Source organism: Maniola hyperantus, chromosome 10, assembly GCF_902806685.2.
Source record: "Maniola hyperantus chromosome 10, iAphHyp1.2, whole genome shotgun sequence".
Classification (NCBI taxonomy): Eukaryota; Metazoa; Arthropoda; class Insecta; order Lepidoptera; family Nymphalidae; genus Maniola; species Maniola hyperantus.
The window spans coordinates 15219949-15239886 of record NC_048545.1 but is presented as its reverse complement, the minus strand read 5'-3'; the positions used below and the strand labels follow the sequence as shown (position 1 = coordinate 15239886).

General features: G+C 36.7%; 1 protein-coding gene across 1 annotated transcript in view; it reads left to right on the top strand.

The window, feature by feature from the left end:
• Positions 1-18796, top strand: part of Cad89D (cadherin 89D) — a 46544-nt gene extending 27748 nt beyond the window's left edge. The window contains exons 4-21 of the mRNA XM_069501439.1: positions 4471-4579; positions 4887-5089; positions 6438-6566; positions 7287-7479; positions 7853-8011; positions 8540-8673; positions 8904-9504; positions 9627-9785; positions 9864-10044; positions 10115-10275; positions 10359-12508; positions 12678-12887; positions 13963-14132; positions 14685-14753; positions 14988-15191; positions 16849-17160; positions 17795-17911; positions 18316-18796. Coding sequence (XP_069357540.1) covers positions 4471-4579; positions 4887-5089; positions 6438-6566; positions 7287-7479; positions 7853-8011; positions 8540-8673; positions 8904-9504; positions 9627-9785; positions 9864-10044; positions 10115-10275; positions 10359-12508; positions 12678-12887; positions 13963-14132; positions 14685-14753; positions 14988-15191; positions 16849-17160; positions 17795-17911; positions 18316-18796 — 5742 coding nt within the window. The remainder of the gene's footprint in view (positions 1-4470; positions 4580-4886; positions 5090-6437; positions 6567-7286; positions 7480-7852; positions 8012-8539; positions 8674-8903; positions 9505-9626; positions 9786-9863; positions 10045-10114; positions 10276-10358; positions 12509-12677; positions 12888-13962; positions 14133-14684; positions 14754-14987; positions 15192-16848; positions 17161-17794; positions 17912-18315) is intronic.
• The last annotated feature ends 1142 nt before the right edge of the window (positions 18797-19938 follow it).

Below are 19938 nucleotides of genomic sequence, written 5' to 3'. Positions count from 1 at the left end.
AGCTTTTACAACGTGCGCCGTAAAACGTATAAAGACTCCTTTTTAGATGAAGTTCACTGAACCTCGCTGAGAACGGGAACGCCATGGGTGAGGCTCCCAGAAATACTCATGGCTGGAAGTGGCACTGTAAAGTTTTTTTTTAATCTGTAGGGCGATTTCGTAAAACCTGCATCAATCGTTATTCTGGTTTAAGACATTTTTAGGGTTCCGTACCTCAAAAGAAAAACGGAACTCTTATAGGATCACTTTGTTGTCTGTCTGTCTGTCTGTCTGTCAAGAAACCTACAGGTTACTTCCCGTTGACCTAGAATCATGAAATTTGGCAGGTAGGTAGATCTTATAGCTGACATTTGGGGAAAAATCTAAAAACCGTGAATTTAGGGTTAGGTAACACAAAAAAAAATTGTGGTCACGAACTAATAATTAGTATTTTCAACTTTCGAAGTGAGTGACTATATCATATGAAAGGTCTTCACCTGTGCATACTTAAACAGATTTTTATTTATTTTTATGTATCATAGTTTTGGAATTATCCTGCAAAATGTCGAAAAAATACGACTGTAGTACCCTCCCTGCGAACCCTCATTGCGCGAGCCTGACTCGCACTTGGCCGGTTTTTCCATAAAGGAATTTCCACTTAGATGGAACTTACAGGCTATTCAGCTTCGCAATCCGTTCAGCCAAGTCGGTTACTCTAGTTCTCCTACAGATCTCCTCATTTTTGATTTGATCACGTAGAGAAACTCCAAGCATAGCTCTCTCCATCGCCCAACATTCGGTTAGTTTTTAGGAGGACAAACTGAAGGATCATCTAGTGTGACTGTATCGCTGTATCCAGACGACATTGTTTACCCAAATACTTCACTTATTTGCATAATTCCCTTCAAAACAGCCGCTCGACTGCGGAAACAATGTGTCTTCACTTATTATGAATATAGAATATTAATATTACACTCTGACAGGAAAATGAGAAGGGAAATTCGTTTTTCGTGCTAAACTACACCTGATGGATTTTTATGGCTAACTTATTCTTTCTTTCTTTATTTTAAGGGTTCCGTACTTCAAAAGGAAAAAAGGAACCCTTATATACGATCACTTAGTTGTATGTCTGTCTGTCTGTCAAGAAACCTATAAGTAGGGTACTTCCCGTTGACCTAGAATCATTTAATTTGGTAGGTAGGTCTTATAACACATGTAAGGGGAAAAATCCGAAAACCGTGAATTTGTGGTTACCTCACTTTCTTTTATTACCTGTTATCTCCCATAGCCACCTTGGGACAATACGCAGGGCAACTTTCAGCTTTTATTAAATAAGACAGGTCTGGCACGCGCTGGCTCTCTCTTTAAAAGCTATAGAATAGAATAGAATATATATTTATTCAAGTTGACTTATTACAATTGCTTTTGAATCGTTTACTAGTTTAATTTACCACTATATAAAAAGCCTTGACTAAAGTTATATAAAAGGTTTTTAACTTTTTTATAATAAATGTTCCGTAACAACAAGAGACATAAAACAAAGCTTCATTAGGCACGCTAAATCTAGGTCTAGTGGAGTTGTAATTCACAGCCTGTCTACAATTATATTTTCTTTTCAGCGACATTGAAATAAACCTCCCCACTTGACCTCTGCTTTCGAGCTAACGAACGAGCGTGGCTTTTTAGCTGAATTAACAGTTTGGTAAAGAAAACATCCATACTAATTTCATAAAATAATGCGAAAGTTTATGTGTCTGTCTGCTAGCTCTTTACAGTATATTTTTAAATGTTTAACAAATGTTGATGCAATTTGTTGCACATTAGCTTGCTTTCCAGAGACGGCATAAGGCTTTTAATTTATTTTAATTTGAACAACTTTATTGATTCGAATGGGGTGGAATTTCGAAAAAATATTTTTTAGTGGATACCATCGATATAAATGACAAGATATGCCCAAGCGAACAAAATTTTTCACGGTTTTGGAACCAAATAAATCAGCGCTAGCTCTTAGATACCAATAAATGACCCGTTTAAACCGGTTGAATCCAGACGACACTGAGGTTGCATTGGTGCTAATGCTAAACAAACATTTTAGGACCAACGAGTCGGTGCCATTTTGCTTGTTCAATGGCCCTGTCCTTACGAAGTAATATATAAGTCAATGGTGGATACCCATTCTTTAAAAATTACACTCCCTCCAAATTTCACGACTCTAGGACCATGCGGTTTAGGCTGTGCGTTGATATACACTAAGTCAGTCAGTCAGGACTTTGAATTTTATATATACAGATTTACCCTTATTATAAATGCGAAAGTGTGTTTGTTTGTTGGTTTATTGGTTTGTTGGTTTGTCCTTCAATCACGTCGCAACGGTGCTATGGATTGACGTGATTTTTTTTGGGTATAGATAAAGACCTGGAGAGTGACATAGGCCATTTTTTATTCCGGAAAATCAAAGAGTTCCCACAGGATTTTAAAAAAACCTGATACCACGCGGACGAAGTCGCGGGCATCAGCTAGTATAATATAAGGTGTCTAAAACTCTAAATATAATTATTTGGACATCACTTCGCCTGCCACCCTGATTTATAGTGAACTACGAGTATGCAAAATATTTCCTCCAATGATTTCTTCAAAAAAAAAAAAACAATAATCCAGTCTGAAAACTCCCAGTGTTTTCAACAGACGGCAAAAATATAAAAACTAAAACGTTACAATAAAATTTAAAGCATAAATTTTAAGTTTTATTGTAACATTTTCAAGAAAAAAAAAGAAAAACGGTACTTCCACGTCTGAATATAAAATGCTGATAAACAGACGATCACTTCCGGTTGAAGGAACTCTCGTGGATCGCGAAATGCCGCGTTACTTCTCTGCGATAAATCACCAGGTATTTTTAGGAATACAAAAGGAGGAGGTTTTTTAGGTTTTATTATAATTTTTTGCACTGGCGACAATAAATTTCTTGGAAGTGAGAAAAGATTTTTTTTAAAATTTCAGATATAAATTAGCACTTGACTGCAATCTCACCTAGTGGTAAGTGACGATGCAGTCTTAGTTGGGAGCGGGCTAACCTGGAAGGGGTAAGCCGTGCCACCAAGCGATTTAGCGTTCCGGTACGATGCCGCGTAGAAACATGGGTTTAATAAAAACTGCCATACCCCTTCCAGGTTAGCCCGCTTCCATCTTAGACTGCACCATCACTTACCATCAGGTGAGATTGCAGATAAAGGCTGACTTGTATCTGAATTAAAAAAAAAATACTTTGTTTGCGACTACCACCACAAAGGATTGCTTTACTCTAAGCCTACAATATAGCGGCGTTACCAGTTTATGGCGGTTTCTAGTAGGTACCAATTTGATTCCCGGAAATTTTTTTTTAAATTTCGTCACTATACCGACTGCCATGTTGTTTACCATTTATAGATGATTCCATGTAGAAACTGATTGGGTTTCATAGAAACTGTCATTTTGTCTTCCAAATTAGAAAATTATGCTATTCAAAACGATGTAACGGATCGCTTCCCTGCTTCTAATACGAGAAAACTCTTACCAAAAGTCACAGGACAACCTCAACGATTAACCTTCACCCAGTTTGGAAGTCGGCCTCTCTTGAGAATTTAATCTTCTCCGCGTTCAGCTGTACCTACTGGCCGTGACTGCGACAATGCCCCGGGAAGCTATATCGCCGTGTTGAAACGCGAGGGTGGGCCGCTTGGCGGACGAAAATTTTCTTTGTCGCACTTTATTCTTAACAATGCAACAAGAATTGCTATTAAGTAAAATAATATTTGTCATCAAGTCGTAATTAGTTAGGCTCGCGCAACGAGGGTTCCGTACTACAATAGTATTTTTCGAGCTTTTGCACGATTATTCAAAAACTATGATGCATAAAAATAAATAAAAATCTGTTTCAGACTGCACAGGCGAAGCACTTTCATATGATACCCGATTTAATACAGTTATCTTACTTCCAAAATTGCAAATACTAATTATTAGTTTATGACCACAATTTTGCTTTGTGTGATGTAACCACAAATTCACGGTTTTCAGATTTTTCTCCGAATGTCTGCTATAAGAAATACCTGCCAAATTTCATGATTCTAGGTCAACGGGAAGTACCTTATAGGTTTTCTTGACAGACACGATAGACGGACAGACAGACAGACAACAAAGTGATCCTATAAGGGTTCCGTTTTTTGCCATTTGGATACGGAACCCTAGAAACGACTGCCCTTTCAAAACGGAGACTATTTTTTTGACATCTTTGAGAATAGTGCCATTTAGCCGCCATATTGATTTTTTCAAAAAAAAAGCTATAGCCAGTGTCACTTAGAATTATATTACACAGAAGGATTCTAATAATATCCCAAACATCCAAATCCGTTTAGTATTTTAGAAATTATGGCGAAATACATACATGAACCATGAAAATGTGATTACGCTCGTTTTTTTGGCCAGTTTTTTATATCCCTTTTTTTTCTCTTGTAGATATCGGCTTTCCTGTCAGTAACAGTGTACATAGAAGACATCAATGACAACGTGCCCAAGTTCCAGGATACGCCGTATCGAGTCACCGTGGACGAACTCACACCGACAGGTGAAATTATATAAACTACATTTCAATGTTATAATAAATTATTTTTTATTACCGATTATAACCGATTTAGGTGTTCTGAATTTGGCCTTTTTTATCTTTCGTGGTCTCAGAAAGCATATCAAGCCGTAACCACCACAAAATACAGTAATACCTAATCCTTAAAAAAGGGCATTTGCTGAGTTTCTTGCTGGTTCTTCTCAATAGAAATTGCTTTCCGAACCGGTATCAAGACTACCATTGGATGTCCTATATAAAATAAATAAATACTTTTCATTTAATTTCAAAGAAACCAATGAAAAATTTCCAGGTCTCACAATCTTTAAAGGCATCCGAGCATTCGACCGGGATAAACCCAACACGCCAAACTCAGACGTCCACTACAGCATCACGGCAGGGGATGAAGACGGCCGCTTTGCTCTTGAGAGCTCCCACAAACCAGCTTTGATCCTCAACAAGCCACTGGACTTCGATAGCGGGGACAAGGAGTTCCTGCTTGTTATAACTGCTTCGGTAAGGACTGTAGCTAAGATCTTTATTGTAAAATTGTCATCATCATCATCATAGTCAACAAATAGACATCTACTACAGCAGCACGATAGGGGATGAAGTTGCTCTCGAGAGACGCGTTTCTATAACCTTGTGGGGGGTGGGGGGGCTTCCAACGCGTAATGCTGTATTTTCGGGTGATCGCTTTTCGTGGATTTAAGTTTTTTGAAAATTTAAATCCACGTGGACGAAGTCGTAGGTACGTACTTCAAAGACTATAATTATAGAGTTAGCTTGTATCCTATAGACATAGGCTTACTTTACTTCCCGTAAAACGCAAAATCAAAGAGTTCCTATGAGATTTTTAAAAACGTAAATCCACGAAGTCGCGAGCTTTATCTAGTCTAGTAATTTATAATGCAACAGAAGTTTTGAATAATTTACTTAGTCAGAAATAAAACGTTTACATTATCAATTTGTAATTTTATTATTTTGCCCTTAAAATAATAATATTGTTTAAGACTTTTTTGGCTTAAAATAACATAGTCAAAGTCAAAGTCAAAGTCAAATGATTTATTCAAAATAGGTAATAAATTACTCTTATTGATGGTCTGGTATGGTGTTAGATTTGTAAGATAAATGATAATTATTACGCAAACTTAAAACTAAAGCCACGAGGGTTCCAAACTTTTAAACATTGTCGACAAAATAATAAAACCTGACGATAAAAAATAACTTTGATATTTTGAATCTAAAGGGTGCTAATAGGGCGTTGGTGAAATTTTAATGAACTACAGTTTGTAATTCACTAAAGAGTTCAAATTCTCGGGTGATTGGTTACGAAAAACGCGAGATTGAAATAATTTTAATCTGAAGTTCTAAGGATATCTTATGCCTAGAATTTGCTAAAGAGTTAGATTCTATTTAAATATCTTTTATTTTAAATGGTTTTAGCTAGGAATTTCGTGGTAATTTTAGTATACTAAGATTAACAGTATAAAGGAAACCATCGTGAAGAAACCTGCATATCTGAAAGTTCTCATTTTTTTCAAAGACAGCCATGCTAATCGTTAATAATATTCCTCTTTCCCCTCCAACTAAACGTAAAGCTTGTGCTAGGTGCAGGTACGACAATAATGCAACGGCTGGGGTTTGAACCGGCGACCTTTCGGAATTCAGTCCACTCCTCAACCGTTTAGCCATGACCCTAATGTTTTCAAAGGTTTGTGAAGTCTGTTAATATGCAGTTGGCCAGCATGATAGACTATGGCCTAAGTCCTTCTTATTCTGATGAGAGTCAGTAGTGGAACAGCAATAGGTTGAGATGATGATGATGATGATGATGGAACTTTATTTTTGCTATATATTTCAGGACCGTGGATCGCCCCCTCGGAGCTCCAACACTACAGTACACATTTTGGTCCAAGACAACGACGATCTGCCACCCAAGTTCACCCTTGATGTCTACCGTACCAGAATATCTGAATTCTACCCTATACTGGTAAGTATTTTGCAAAAATATCCACATCATTGTTATTATGTTAAAAAAGTTTAATGCCGGCTTTTCTCAGTATAATTTGCTTTCAGTATAAATTGAACCATTGGTGGAATCCTGACGTAAGCGATAAAGTTAGCCTGCATAAAATATTACAAAGATCAGGAGGCAAGGCAGTGGGGCACTGACGTCAAGACGAGCCAAACTTAAGGACAGGGCACTGCGTACCTTTTCTAGAAGCGTTTCGTCGTATTTTCGAGCAATCATAGCTTAAAATTTTCTCTTACAGATTTAGATCTAATCCACTCGCACAAAACGTATTTGCTCAACGTTCCTATTTTCTGATACGAACCACTAAACCCTCAGTGTCTATGTTTCCTGCCACGTACAATCTAAATACCTTCAAAGCAAGATTGAATAGGCACGTTCTAGGCAAGCGCGCATCTTCAAGGCAAGCGCGCTCCAACCTAAACCTCATCATTGCTTTTTGCTTGCTAAAAAAAATTGTTTAACTTTTCATGAAAGAAGAAAGAAAGAAATGACGTTTACTTTCCAAACTGTGCCACACATCACATCTTATAACTAAGAGCTGGTTATTCCGGCGCTTCTTCCAACTGAGCATAAGCCCAACATGCTTCAAGCAAAAGAAGCGCCGGAACAAACTGTCATGTATGGCACAACCCGAAAAAGGGTCCCAGCTCAGCAAACATTGAATTTTGATACCAGGGCAAAAGAATCCACAAGGAGTTATCGTTCGAGCAGCCGATACGGGCGTTTGACCAGGACGCAGGAGTCGCCGCGCCAGTACGTTACGAGCTGATCTCCGGCAATGACCGTCGCTTGTTTCTGCTGAGTGCTCTCAATGGGAGCTTGTTTCTGGAGAAAGAAGTGGACTTGGATGCGGAGCCTCCATTGCCTGGTGAGAATCTATACATAGTATTATAAAGAGGTAAAGTTTGTAAGTTTGGAATTAGGAAGTAATTTTTTAAACTACTCATCCGAATTCAAAAATTCTTTCATCATTTGAAAGATACATTATTCAAGGTGGAAATGATAAACGCAAAAATGTGTTTGGATTGACAAACTGCAACAGATCAACGTGATTTTTCGCTAAACTAATTTTTTTTTGGAAAGTGATATAGATTTTTTTATTCCGGAAAATCAAAGAGTTCTCATGGGATTTTAAAAGTGCTTAGTTGTAAGCACAGGAAAATTATCAGAAGTTGTAGTCCAGATGTTTTAAACACTGAAAAACAAATCTCACTGATATATAATATTTTTCATTCTTTCAGGCAACACTTTCGTCTTGCAAATCCAGGCATCGCAAGTGGATAATCCCTTGAAAACAGCAGTGGCAAGGGTGGAGGTGGAGATACTGGATCTCAACGATAACCTGCCAGAGTTCGAGGTCGACTTCTATAACATCAGCATTGTTGAAAATTTGCCTAACGGTAAATATAAATCTTTACTACGGTTGTCACAGCTTATTTCATGTAAAAGAGACTACTGACCTTGTGTTTTTGCTGTGATAGCTTAGTGGTTAGGACGTCCGCCTTCTAGGACGGAGGTCGGGGGTTCGATCCCGGGCACGCACCTTCAACTTTTCGGAGTTATGTGCGTTTTTAAGTAATTAAATATAACTCGCTTTAACAGTGAAGGAAAACATCGCGAGGAAACCTGCATGCCTGAGAATTCTCCATAATGTTCTCAAAGGCGTATGAAGTCTATCAATCCGCACATGGCCAGCGTGGTAGACTATGGCCTAAATCCTTCTCACTCTGAGAGGAGATCCGTCCTCTGTAGTGAGCCGGCGATGGGTTGATCATGATAACCTTGTATTTGTGCAGTAGGCGATTTTATTAGACTTTTGTTTCCTGCGCAGAATGAGCACTTAAGTGTAGATAAATCTGTATCCCTGAAATCAACAGCTGTAACTAGATAAAAGATCGCTGGTAACAGTTGACAATTATACTTTACAGGTTTTAGTGTACTGCAAGTCATGGCGGCGGACAAAGATCAAGGGGATAACGGAGAGTTCACCTACCAACTAAACGATCCCAGAGGTGCCTTCTCTATTGACCCTAGAACTGGCTGGCTTACTGTTAGGAATCAAGTAAGTTTTATTATGCAAATATTATTACAAAATATCTATTTCACAAACGCTTTAACAAATTTTACAAATTAACTAGTGTCTTTGGTGAAGTAAATTGTGCCGTGTAGCACAATCAAAAGTCACTAAACAAACAACAATAACAAATTTTATCAACTGTAGTAAAATTTCTTTGTGCAGAAAACAAACAGAAAAAAATGGACTATCACATTTGTATATTTCGTTTATTCCAGACTGAATTGGACAGGGAACAGCATTCATCACTACGAATGAAAGTATACGCGAAAGAAAAGAATCCAAGTATTGTTGGCACATTTCTAGATAAACAAAGGCTTTCAAAATGGCATCGTAACCCCACAGTTCGAACACCAGTTAAAGACAAAACAACATACGTGTTTCCTGATAAATTAGGGACAAATAGCGAGAATATTGAATTCATGGAAGAAACACATCAACTTATGTCATTTGTTACAGTAGAAGTCACATTACTTGACGCAAATGATAACAATCCAGTTTTCATACCAAGTAACTTATACGAATTCTCAGTTGCATTTGATGCAGATATTGGTACGGAAATCGGTAAAGTAAAAGCTGTTGATCCAGATTTAGGAAGAAACGGGATAGTGCTATATGATTTACAAAGAACGAGTAACTTGACGATCACATCACCGTTTCAAGTTGATGCTGAATCTGGAATGATAACTTTAGTAGAGTCACGATTGTTGGAAGGAAGGCATGCTCTTTTTATTGAAGCATCCGATCAACCTGCAAATCCTAGTGAGAGACGATATTCTTTGGCAGTTGTAACTATCGATGTCATTGGAAGTCTTAAAGGTAATAATAGTCTTATTCAGTAGCCCTATTATCTAATACATCATCTTAAATGATACAAGTTAAGAAATATTGCAGATATTTTATAAAAAATTCGAAAAGACTTAACAAGCTTCAATTTCAAGGTTCAAAATCGGACAGGCCTGACTTCATAGGTGCGCCCTATGAATTTTGGGTTGGATCAAACGTTGGCATTGGGACGAGTGTCGGTCAAATAAAAGTAAATGATGCTTCTGAAAAAAGCGATGTTACTTACGATCTACTACATGGATATGAAGAAGGAGGTTCGTAACTGAATATTTTAAACTAAAATTTTCTAGTGTGAGAATAAATTATTAATAAAACGGATTTTTGGTTTTCAGTACCTTTTGCAGTAGAGGAAAGATCAGGTGTAATCACAGTTATAAACGAACTCTCAAAGTTTGAAAGACCTCTGTATGACTTTGAAGCTGTAGCTATTCTAGAGAAACTGAACGTAACAATAACAACAAATGCCACTGTCCACGTGGTTGATGTGAACGACGAGAGAGGTGTCTTTTTGAAGTAATTACTCTATATTTTATTTAACTATTTAAGTCCTTGAATTCACAATAACATCGCTTTTCGTTTTCAGGGGGACGCATTCGCCGTTTGTGTTTCACGTCAAGGAAAATGTAGCGGGGGCTACAATTGGACACATTTTTCCCGTGAATATTAGTTCTTTTGCAACTAATAATGGAAACATCAAATTCATAATTGCAAACCAACAAGACGTCGCTGATGAAATTGCTATAGGTAAAAACTATGTACTTCGCTACTTTGTTTAATTGCTTATTTAAAAAAAACAACCCAGTTTCAAATATTTCATTTTCCCTCAGGACCAGATGGAACTATTTATGCTCAGCAAGCGTTAGATAGAGAAAAAAAGGATACATACAGAATGACAGTAATTGCAGAATTCAATAAAGGAGTTATCTCAGGAGCTGGGTTATATCAAATTACAATACATGTAGATGATGAAAATGATAACCCACCTATTTTTGATATGTTATCTTATGAAGGTTTTATTACTGAAAATGCAAAAACAGGAACAGAAGTCACAATGTCAAATAAAATACGAGCTAAAGATGCAGATATGGACCAAAATGCTGTATTTATGTATACTATTTTTGGTGACGGACATGATCTATTTAGCATTAACGAAGACACGGGAGTGGTATCATACATTGGTAATAAATTAGATAGAGAGGAGAAGAGTGTCTATTTATTGAAAATTGTAGCAAGAGACAAAGGCAGTTTAAAGTCAGAAGCAAAACTGACGATAACAGTATTAGATGAAAATGATAATGTACCTAAATTCAACCAAATATTAATTCCATTAGGAGAACCAGTAGATTTATTAGAAGTAGATGAAAGTGCCCCTATTCAAATTTACAAAGAAATAATAAATAACATAACTAACAAAGTAGCCAAGATTGAAGCAATACCTAAGAAAACTTTTCCTATAACAGCAGATTCGCCTCTTTTTTTAATGCCCGAAAATATTGCAATAGGAACGATAGTATTAAAGTTGAATGCTGTAGATATGGATAGTGGTATAAATGGACAGATAAGATATGAATTTACTTCAGAGGTATTTCTACCTCCATATGCATTACCTCCGAACTTATTACAAGTCAAACGATATTTCGTAATAAATGAACGATACGGTCATATTATTGTTGCAAGAACTTTACCACCAGAATCAGAGTTTCGATTAAATGTGACCGCTTTGGATGGTGGAGAATTAAGCGATCAGATTACTATAAGATTTTTTGTCAAAGACGTTAATGATCATTTTCCTATGTTCAAGAAATCATGGTACAATTTTAACGTAGAAGAGGCTCAATATAGTAGACGGATTTTAGGTAAAGTTGACGCAACAGATGCCGATTTTGGTCAAAATGCTAATTTGACTTACTTTATCCAACCGTCAAGTAAAGAAATTCCATTTGAAATATCCCCTTTGAGTGGCGTTTTTAGTGTAAACGGTGTTTTGGATCGAGAAAAGGAAGACAAATATACTATAACAGTAGTTGCGCGTGATAATGGAAATGATAAGAAATTATCTTCATCCGTGAGCGTAGAAATTCAAGTACTAGATGTCAATGATAACGCTCCAAAATTCTTCGCTTATGATGATTTGTTAGAATGGAAACATCCTGAAGCTGATGAAATTTCAAACCACAATTTCGAATCAGTTATGATGATACCTGTATATAAGGCAACTTTAGAAGAAAATGCTCCTATTGGTACTACAGTAACTAGGGTTTATGCTAACGATTCTGACTTCGTTGGTAATGGGAATGGATTAATTCTTTACACTTTGCCGCAAAAAATAAATCAACTTAACATGTTTGCCATCGATTCTAAGGAAGGTATCTTGACCACCACAACAAAATTAGACTATGAAACTCAGAAAGTACATAATGTCACAGTCGTTGCTTCTGATTTAGGATCACCCAGTTTAAGTTCTACAGCCCTAGTTATGTTAAGTTTAATAGATATACCTGATGAGATTGAAGTTTCTGATAAACCAGTATTTATATCAAGATATTATGAATTAGAAATCGAAGAAAACGTTCACACTCCTATTGAACTAGTGACTGTAAACTTAACAGAATATTATGAAAATTTTAAAATGAAATATTTTATACATAATGAAAACGACACAGATATAAAGAAAACATTTATTATAGACCCTCGTAATGGTACCTTATACCTAATTAAAAGTCCCGATCGAGAATATAGGGATGTTTATGATATTATAGTTAGAGTTGAAAGGCAAAAGATAAGCCGTGAGCTGCCTCACATGATTTATCCGGTTTCTGATGATGTTCTCGAAGGGATGTCTAAGTTTGACGTTAAAGTAGTCGTAAGGATTAAGGATGTGAATGACAATGCACCCAGATTTGTCAACGGGGGACGACCCATGGTTACAGCTATTCCTACCACTGCACCCTTCGGTTATGAAGTTATTCAATTGCATGTAAGAATTATAATATATCTACTACTCTAAAAACTTAATCTTAAAATGGCAAAACTGTTACGGCGGGTAGTTTCTATTTGAAATTTACACCAGAGCTTTAGACGTGGCCTGAGATACGTACGATGATATTATGTTGATCGTAGGCAATTTTCTTTGTCGTATATTACAGGCAACGGACGCAGATATAGGCATCAACGCAGACATCCGCTACCAGTTGATCAACTCCGAAGGCGGTCGGTTCACGGTAGAGCCAGTATCGGGGCGCGTGCGCGTGGCAGGCAGTGTAGCGCGCTCGGCGGGCCGCGTGCTCGGCTTCGATGTTAAAGCCACTGACAGACGCGGCGCTGATGATGGACGGTCGGCCATTGTTAATGTTTTTGTGAGTTTGTTAATATAATCAATATAGATTACATTCAATGAACCAAAAGCTTAATTTGCTGTTGTCTGGAGGTCTACATCTCCTGAGGATGCTCCGGTGTCGGGGCGAAACGTGCGTCGATTGGGAGGGCGGGCGGTGCATTTCGCATGCTGCATGTTGCACCATACAGATTCGACCTGTTTCAGCGGATTACAGCAAATTAAGCTTTTGGTTCATTGTATATCATAGACTTCCGCAAAGTAACGCCTGCTTCTATACAATAGATTACATTATTACCAATTCGTTGGAAGAAGCAAGAACCACGTCTAGAGGGTGAAATTAAAATGGTGCGCTACGAATTCACATAAAACTCATAACTTAAACTGTTGTAGATAAACTTCTTATAGATTACTGGAGGGGAGGGCTTTTATTCTCTGCATCGTATTCCTCATTGCTCAGAATTATTGCGACCCCTTTCGATTCATAAACACTCTTTGAAACAATACTTAAATCTGACTCATGTTTAAAGGAAATCTTACCTTTAAAGGAGTAGGCATGATAAAACAAATTTGGAATGAGTTTGGTAATTAACAAGAGTAATAAAAAAGTTACTAAAAGGATTTGCTGAAGTTTTTAAAAAGGTTTTTTTACTGAACTTTTTGGTTGGGGTTTGAATTGGGGGTTTGATCCTGGGCCTCCTCTAACTTTTCGGAGTTATGTGCGCTTTAAGCAATTAAATGTCCCTTGCTTTAACATTGAAGGAAAACATCGTGCAGGCGTGCAGGTTGCATGCCTGAGAGTTCTCCATAATGTTCTCAAAGGTGGCTTCTTGGCCAGCGTGGCTAACTATGGCTCTTCTCATTCTGAGAGGAGACGTGGTGATGAATAGGGTCTTGGATTGTAAAAATAATATGACGTGATTTTTTGTATAACGGTAGTTTACGGGGCTAGAATTCATTATCAAAGAGAAAATTTTTAAAAAATCATGAATCATCGTTTTATTACTACAGCCCTATTAGATTATATTATAAGACCCTATTGATCATGATGATGATGAAGAAGCTTTTTGAAGTTGTAAAAAAGATGCTTTGTGTAGGTGTACGTGTTGGATGAGAACAAGCAGCTAGTGATGGTGATAGGAGCCAAGCCGATGGAAGTGGAGCAGGAGATGGACAGCATCGTACGGCATCTCTCCAACGTGACCGGCTTCGACGTGCGAGTGCGGCGCCTGGAGTCCAGTGCCAAGGCTGCTATGGATGGATACGCGTACGTTGACCAGTTATACGTTTTTAATAGTTTATAGCGGGCTCAGGCGGGTGATGCTATGCTTGAAGTTTATCTACGTGATCAAATCAGATATGAGAACCAGGGTAACCGATATAGTTCAACATGTTGAGAAGCTGAAGTGGCAATGAACATGTCGAGGAAGATCTAGAGGCTGGTGGATTGATAAAAAGGTAAAGGGTATGAGGATTATGGGAAAAGTTTCCTCGGCCAGACTATGAACTACTCAAGTCTGAATGATTGAATGAGGACCCTCCGATGATGATTAGGATGACATAAACCAATACTTCTTTTTGATCATTTAATTTTCGAATCGATCATTGGCTTCAACTGTCGATATCTATCGCTACTTGTACTAAAGTTATAACGCATAAGAGTAAGTTCCTATAGTAGTAGGGCGGTGCGGGAGGGGGTGATGACGTAACATGAGAGTTCAACTTATCTCTCGCACAGCTTCGCTACCGCAGGAGCCTCCTCAGTTATGCGCTATACCTCTAATTGTAAGTATTTCTAAACGATTGGTTTTTGTTTCAGAACGGATATGTACATTTACGCTGTTGATCCAATATCTAACGCCATCATCGATATGGAGATCCTGCAAAAGTTAGTTATTATTTACCATCATGTTTTTATGGCGTGCTGTAATCAGAGTGCTATAATTTATGAGTAAAATAAATGAAATTTTGGTTAAATTAGTATAACTGTCTCGTTTGAAAATTTTAATGAAATGCTTGATATGAGTTAAAACGCCTTTATAATATTCTTATTGTACATATTTGAATACACATAAAAATATTTATTTCCCTTTTTAAAGACGCTACAAATTCTTTCTTACAGATCGTTAATGAAAAGAGAAACATCCTTACGCCATAATTTAGCCGGCTTCAAAGTGCTAGAAGTAGGTGATACTACAATGGTTCAGGCCAGAAGCGTACAAATATTGAGCACCATGGAAATTAGCGTAGTGGCCTTGGGATGCCTCGTGTTTATCGGCGCTTGTACCACCGCTATATGCATATTGTGCTTTAGGAAGACGCGAAGGTAAATATCTTGTAATGTTTAAGACTAAATATTTTATAAGAATTTCTCATTCAAAATCACTACGTCAGATTAAATAACTAAACACTGCAAATGCAGCCTTTGGGCTGCATGTATACAGGCTGCATACTGGGTACATAACATACAGGGTGTAACCAGAACGCTGGCAAAAACGAAGACAGGTGATAGTACTGCTGATTATTGATATATTACCACAAAAAAACGCGAAAAATTATTTAAATATTTCCAATAATTTTGTAAAAGTTTACGATATTTTGCAAATAAAACATCTGACTGACCGTAGGTCAACTAACGTTGCGTAAGTAGGCCACTTGGACCAAAGTTTTGCACGCTATACATTGCGGGTTTGGAAAGTACTAAATCACTAAAACTACAAAATGAGGCAAATGGTTATTGGTATTGGATTGTGTTTATGTAGTATAACTACAATGCTAAGTTTTTGCTAGCATTCTGGTTACAACCTGTATATGGTGACATGACTTTACGTGCTAGGGTCTTTTAAAATTTCTAAATTCGCTTAATTCTGGCCAACTGGGTGGCGACAGTCGTCCCTAGTTACCTCCAATAAAGCTATGCCCATGAGGGATTTAGCGTTCTGGTACAGTGCCGTGTAGAAATCGATTAGTGTTAGTAGCCTGCTTCTATCTTAAGCTGCATCATCAGTTATAAATGAGATTGCAGCCAAGGGACAATATTTTATCGTCGATTTAAAAAAGATAACTGCAATTTCATTTCTTTGAAATCACAATCACAACAATTTTATTATTTGCATTAAAGGAAGAATGTACATTTTTGACTTGACTACGGAACTCTCCATGCATGACCAGATTTATACTTGTCTATTTGCTTTTCTCTAACTCATATCAGACCAAGACCAAGTCAAATTATTACAAATCTACCGTTAAATTGTTATTCGTTTACTTTAAATTTCCCAATGACTCTTTAGTAACTTAAAATAAACTTTGACGCTTCACTTTATTATCTTAACCTTATTATGAATACATTATTTTATAGATCATAAAAATAACTAAGTTCTTAACCTAATTACCTATCTTTCAACAGAAGGTGAGTGATATTTTTCTTACACATTTCAGACACCATCACCACTACAAAAGAAAGCATGCTCATCATTACTTCACCTAAACACAAAACTTCAATTAAACATACATACAATATCCAAGAATTCAATTATTTAATTTATTTTTATACATTTAACTGTCTTTCTTCTTTAATTGGAATAAAGAACTTTTGAAGATTGATGAATAATTTTATTGTATTCCTATAGATATAATTTCATATCTGATCATTTATCTCTAGTTGAATTTTATTAATATCTGCTATTTTCTTAATATCAACTACCTACTCTTTTATATTAGGTATGTCATAATATGTAATTATAATATGTTAAAAAGCAAAGTACAATGTTTGGATACCTATATTTGTAGATAGATTACTTTCCTTGATTAATTTCGTTCTGTACTCCATAAGTAATTAATCTGGATACCATTATACATATTTATTATAGTTTGAATTTTCTTTTTTCTCACCTCTAGACTTGACAATTCCACTATTATAAATAGTTTCATGATTAACATTACACTTCTATTGACTGAATTCTTTTCTATCTTTGCCCTAACAGAAATCGCCACAAACCATTTTCCCAACAACGTCTTAACGCTTTCTCAACTGAACATCTAACTAAATACGGAGGTCTTTTCCCATCTGGTAATAACCAGTGTCAAGAGCTGAATCAGTCTTATAGCGAAGCAGATTCTTACATCGATGTGATGAACCAAAGCACCCTGAAGAAAACGTGTCCTCATGGTAACGCAGTGGAAGAATTTGGAAAGACTCACCAGAAATGTGTCAAAGGACAGTTTGCTGATGTCAACTCTAAAGAGAAGCACGAGAGGATTTGTATCAAATTCAATCAGCGACCTTTACAGAAGAGGTAATTTTTATTCATGCCTTTAAATTTTAAAAAAATAAATATTTTTACATTATTGACATTTATCAGACATAAAGATTATCTTTAAATATATTTTTCGCATGTTTATAGAAAAAAATGAACCATATTTATTTTATTATACTTTACTAATAACTCCGAACAGGACTACTAAAATCAGCAATCAATAAAACTCTAAAAGCTTTTATACTAACAATACTTTCATGTCTCGAATAAAACCTTGATAACACATCTAACAGTAAATCTTTAATTATTATTAACCTAATTATTCTTAATTAGGGTTTTATGTCTATCTTTCTTTTCTACATTCCACTCAGCTTTATATAATTAATCTCCATTCAACCTTTAGGAAGAATGCTTGTGGTATAAATGTTGCTTTTTCTGATTGTTATTTGATGCTCAATAATACTATTATTTTATCTGAAAATCTATGATGTCCTCCAATGTTATGAATATAGTCACAAGTTCAACAGATAATATAATTTTTTGGTCTCTTCAAACCATCCAGTTTTCATGAAAACTTTTCTGATATCACAACATGTCTCAACATGTCATAACCTCCAACATGTACAAACATGTGTTCACATGTCCACTAACACACACGAACATCCACACGTAGGAAAGGCCATGACACGTCGCTAACGTCAGTGCATTCCAGTGGACAGGACTCTGGCATCGCGGACGCGCGCTGCGACTGCGTGCGCTCCATCAACCACACTTCTGAAGAGAGCAGCGGGTATGTGGATTTAGATTTTTGTGCTCATCTATATATTGCATGTTATGAAAAATTCCCACCTTCAAGATCCACTAGTTTAAATTGTGCGTTGTCTGACATTATCAGCACGTATTTGTTAGAGTTTTATTAAGTAGATGACAGATCGGAATCAAATCTATTGTCTTTTATATTTACAAATTTTGGAAACGTTTGATTGTATCTAAGATCAAAACGTCAAATGAGATCGCAGTCAAGCACAAATCCTGGCTCATTTCACACTACGGGATATAATATATACTATAGTCCGGTCAATATTGGTGTTCCCAGCATTCATACCAAGCTCGAGTATTATTCAGAAATCCACTCCAAGAAACATAAAAAAAATTAAAATGAATTTTTAAATGTGATAAAAATTCTATTTTCAGATGCAGCTACGAAGACTCCCTAAAATCAAATCATAATCAAGACAGAAAACTATTTCGCACTGAACCTGGGAACAGATTCATTCGACGAGCATCTTTCAACAACCAACCTCTAGACGTCCGAAGATACAACCATCGGCGACAAAGCTTTTCCGAAAACCTCCAAAGACACTTTCCAACTTTCGAAAGAATCGGTTCAGGGAATGGATCGAGACAAATATCTTCACCGAATGTAAGTTCACAACCCTATTTCTTAAATTCTAAAAAGAATTATAGAAATGAAGTGGTTAATGAACCGATGGTAGACTATGATCATAGTGAAGTTGATGATGTTTTTGATACAAATTTGGGCAGGAGGCTGAATTCAAAAAATAGAAATAGCAGTATGGTGGATTTAAATCAAGCTGTGTTCATGGCTACTCCAGCTACTGCTGAGATTATGCGGAGAGGAAGTGAAAGGATTATGTTTGCGAGACCTTTATAGCATAAGGAAAATGATACTATGTCTAACATTAGTGTTAAAAGATATGATAGAGGCTATAGTTTTAAAGATTGGAAAATAACTGTACTTGAATTGGAGAATGATCATAATACTTAAGCCTCATCCATAAACCAAAAGTCGCTCAGCGCGCTATGGCGCGAGCTATGTTGGGTATCACTCTCAGGGATAAAATCCGGAACGAGGAAATTTGTAGAAGAACAAAAGCGCTCGACATAGCTCAAAAGATTAGCAAGCTGCAGTGGCAATGGGCAGGTCATGTAAGTCACAGAACCGACGGCCGATGAGGCAGACTTGTTCTGTAGTGGAGACCACGTACCAGTAACCGTAGTGTAGGACGACCTCCAGCCCGCTGGACCGATGACCTGAAGAAGGTGGTTTGGAGTGGGTGAGTGAGGAAGACGGAGGAGTATGGTGGCGCACTCTTGGAAAGGCCTATGTCCAGCAGTGGACGCATACAGGCTGATGGATTGGATTGGAACAATACTTAAGATTAGGCCAAAGTACGATTGCTACTACGATTGCCTGATTAACGAGTTAAAGTATTAGTAGTTAGCTTTAAAACTGACTTCAAAAATGAAGCTAGCTAGGGCTGCAAATCTCCGTGAATAATATTATGTTATTCAAAAAATGGGTCAAGTTCGAGTCGTGCTCTTAAACTAAGGGTTCCGTATCATTGTACAAGAAATAACACTTTTAAATTTTTATAAATTTTCATGGCAACTATTTTGAAATTTTTGTTATTTGTTATCATAGCGGCAATAGAAATACCAAAACTCTACCTTTTACGGTTCACGAGATATTATAACCCGCTGATAGACAGACGGACGGACAGCGAAGGCTTAGTTATAGGGTTCTTGGCACCTTTTGGGTACGGAACCCAAGAAACGATAAGCTTAGCGAGTTTTTCTATACATAATATGGATTAATAAAGAAATGAAAACCAGGTTTGGTTAGACCAAATTGTAACAGACAATTAGTTCAATATTTATCTAAGCTGAAAATTAATTATTATATAAATTGAGTCTCTTATAATGAAAATGTCCGATTCCGAAAATGACGAGACGCAAAATACTGCGTTTAGTATTATAAAGAAACGAAAATTGTTTCACTTGGGAAATTGATGG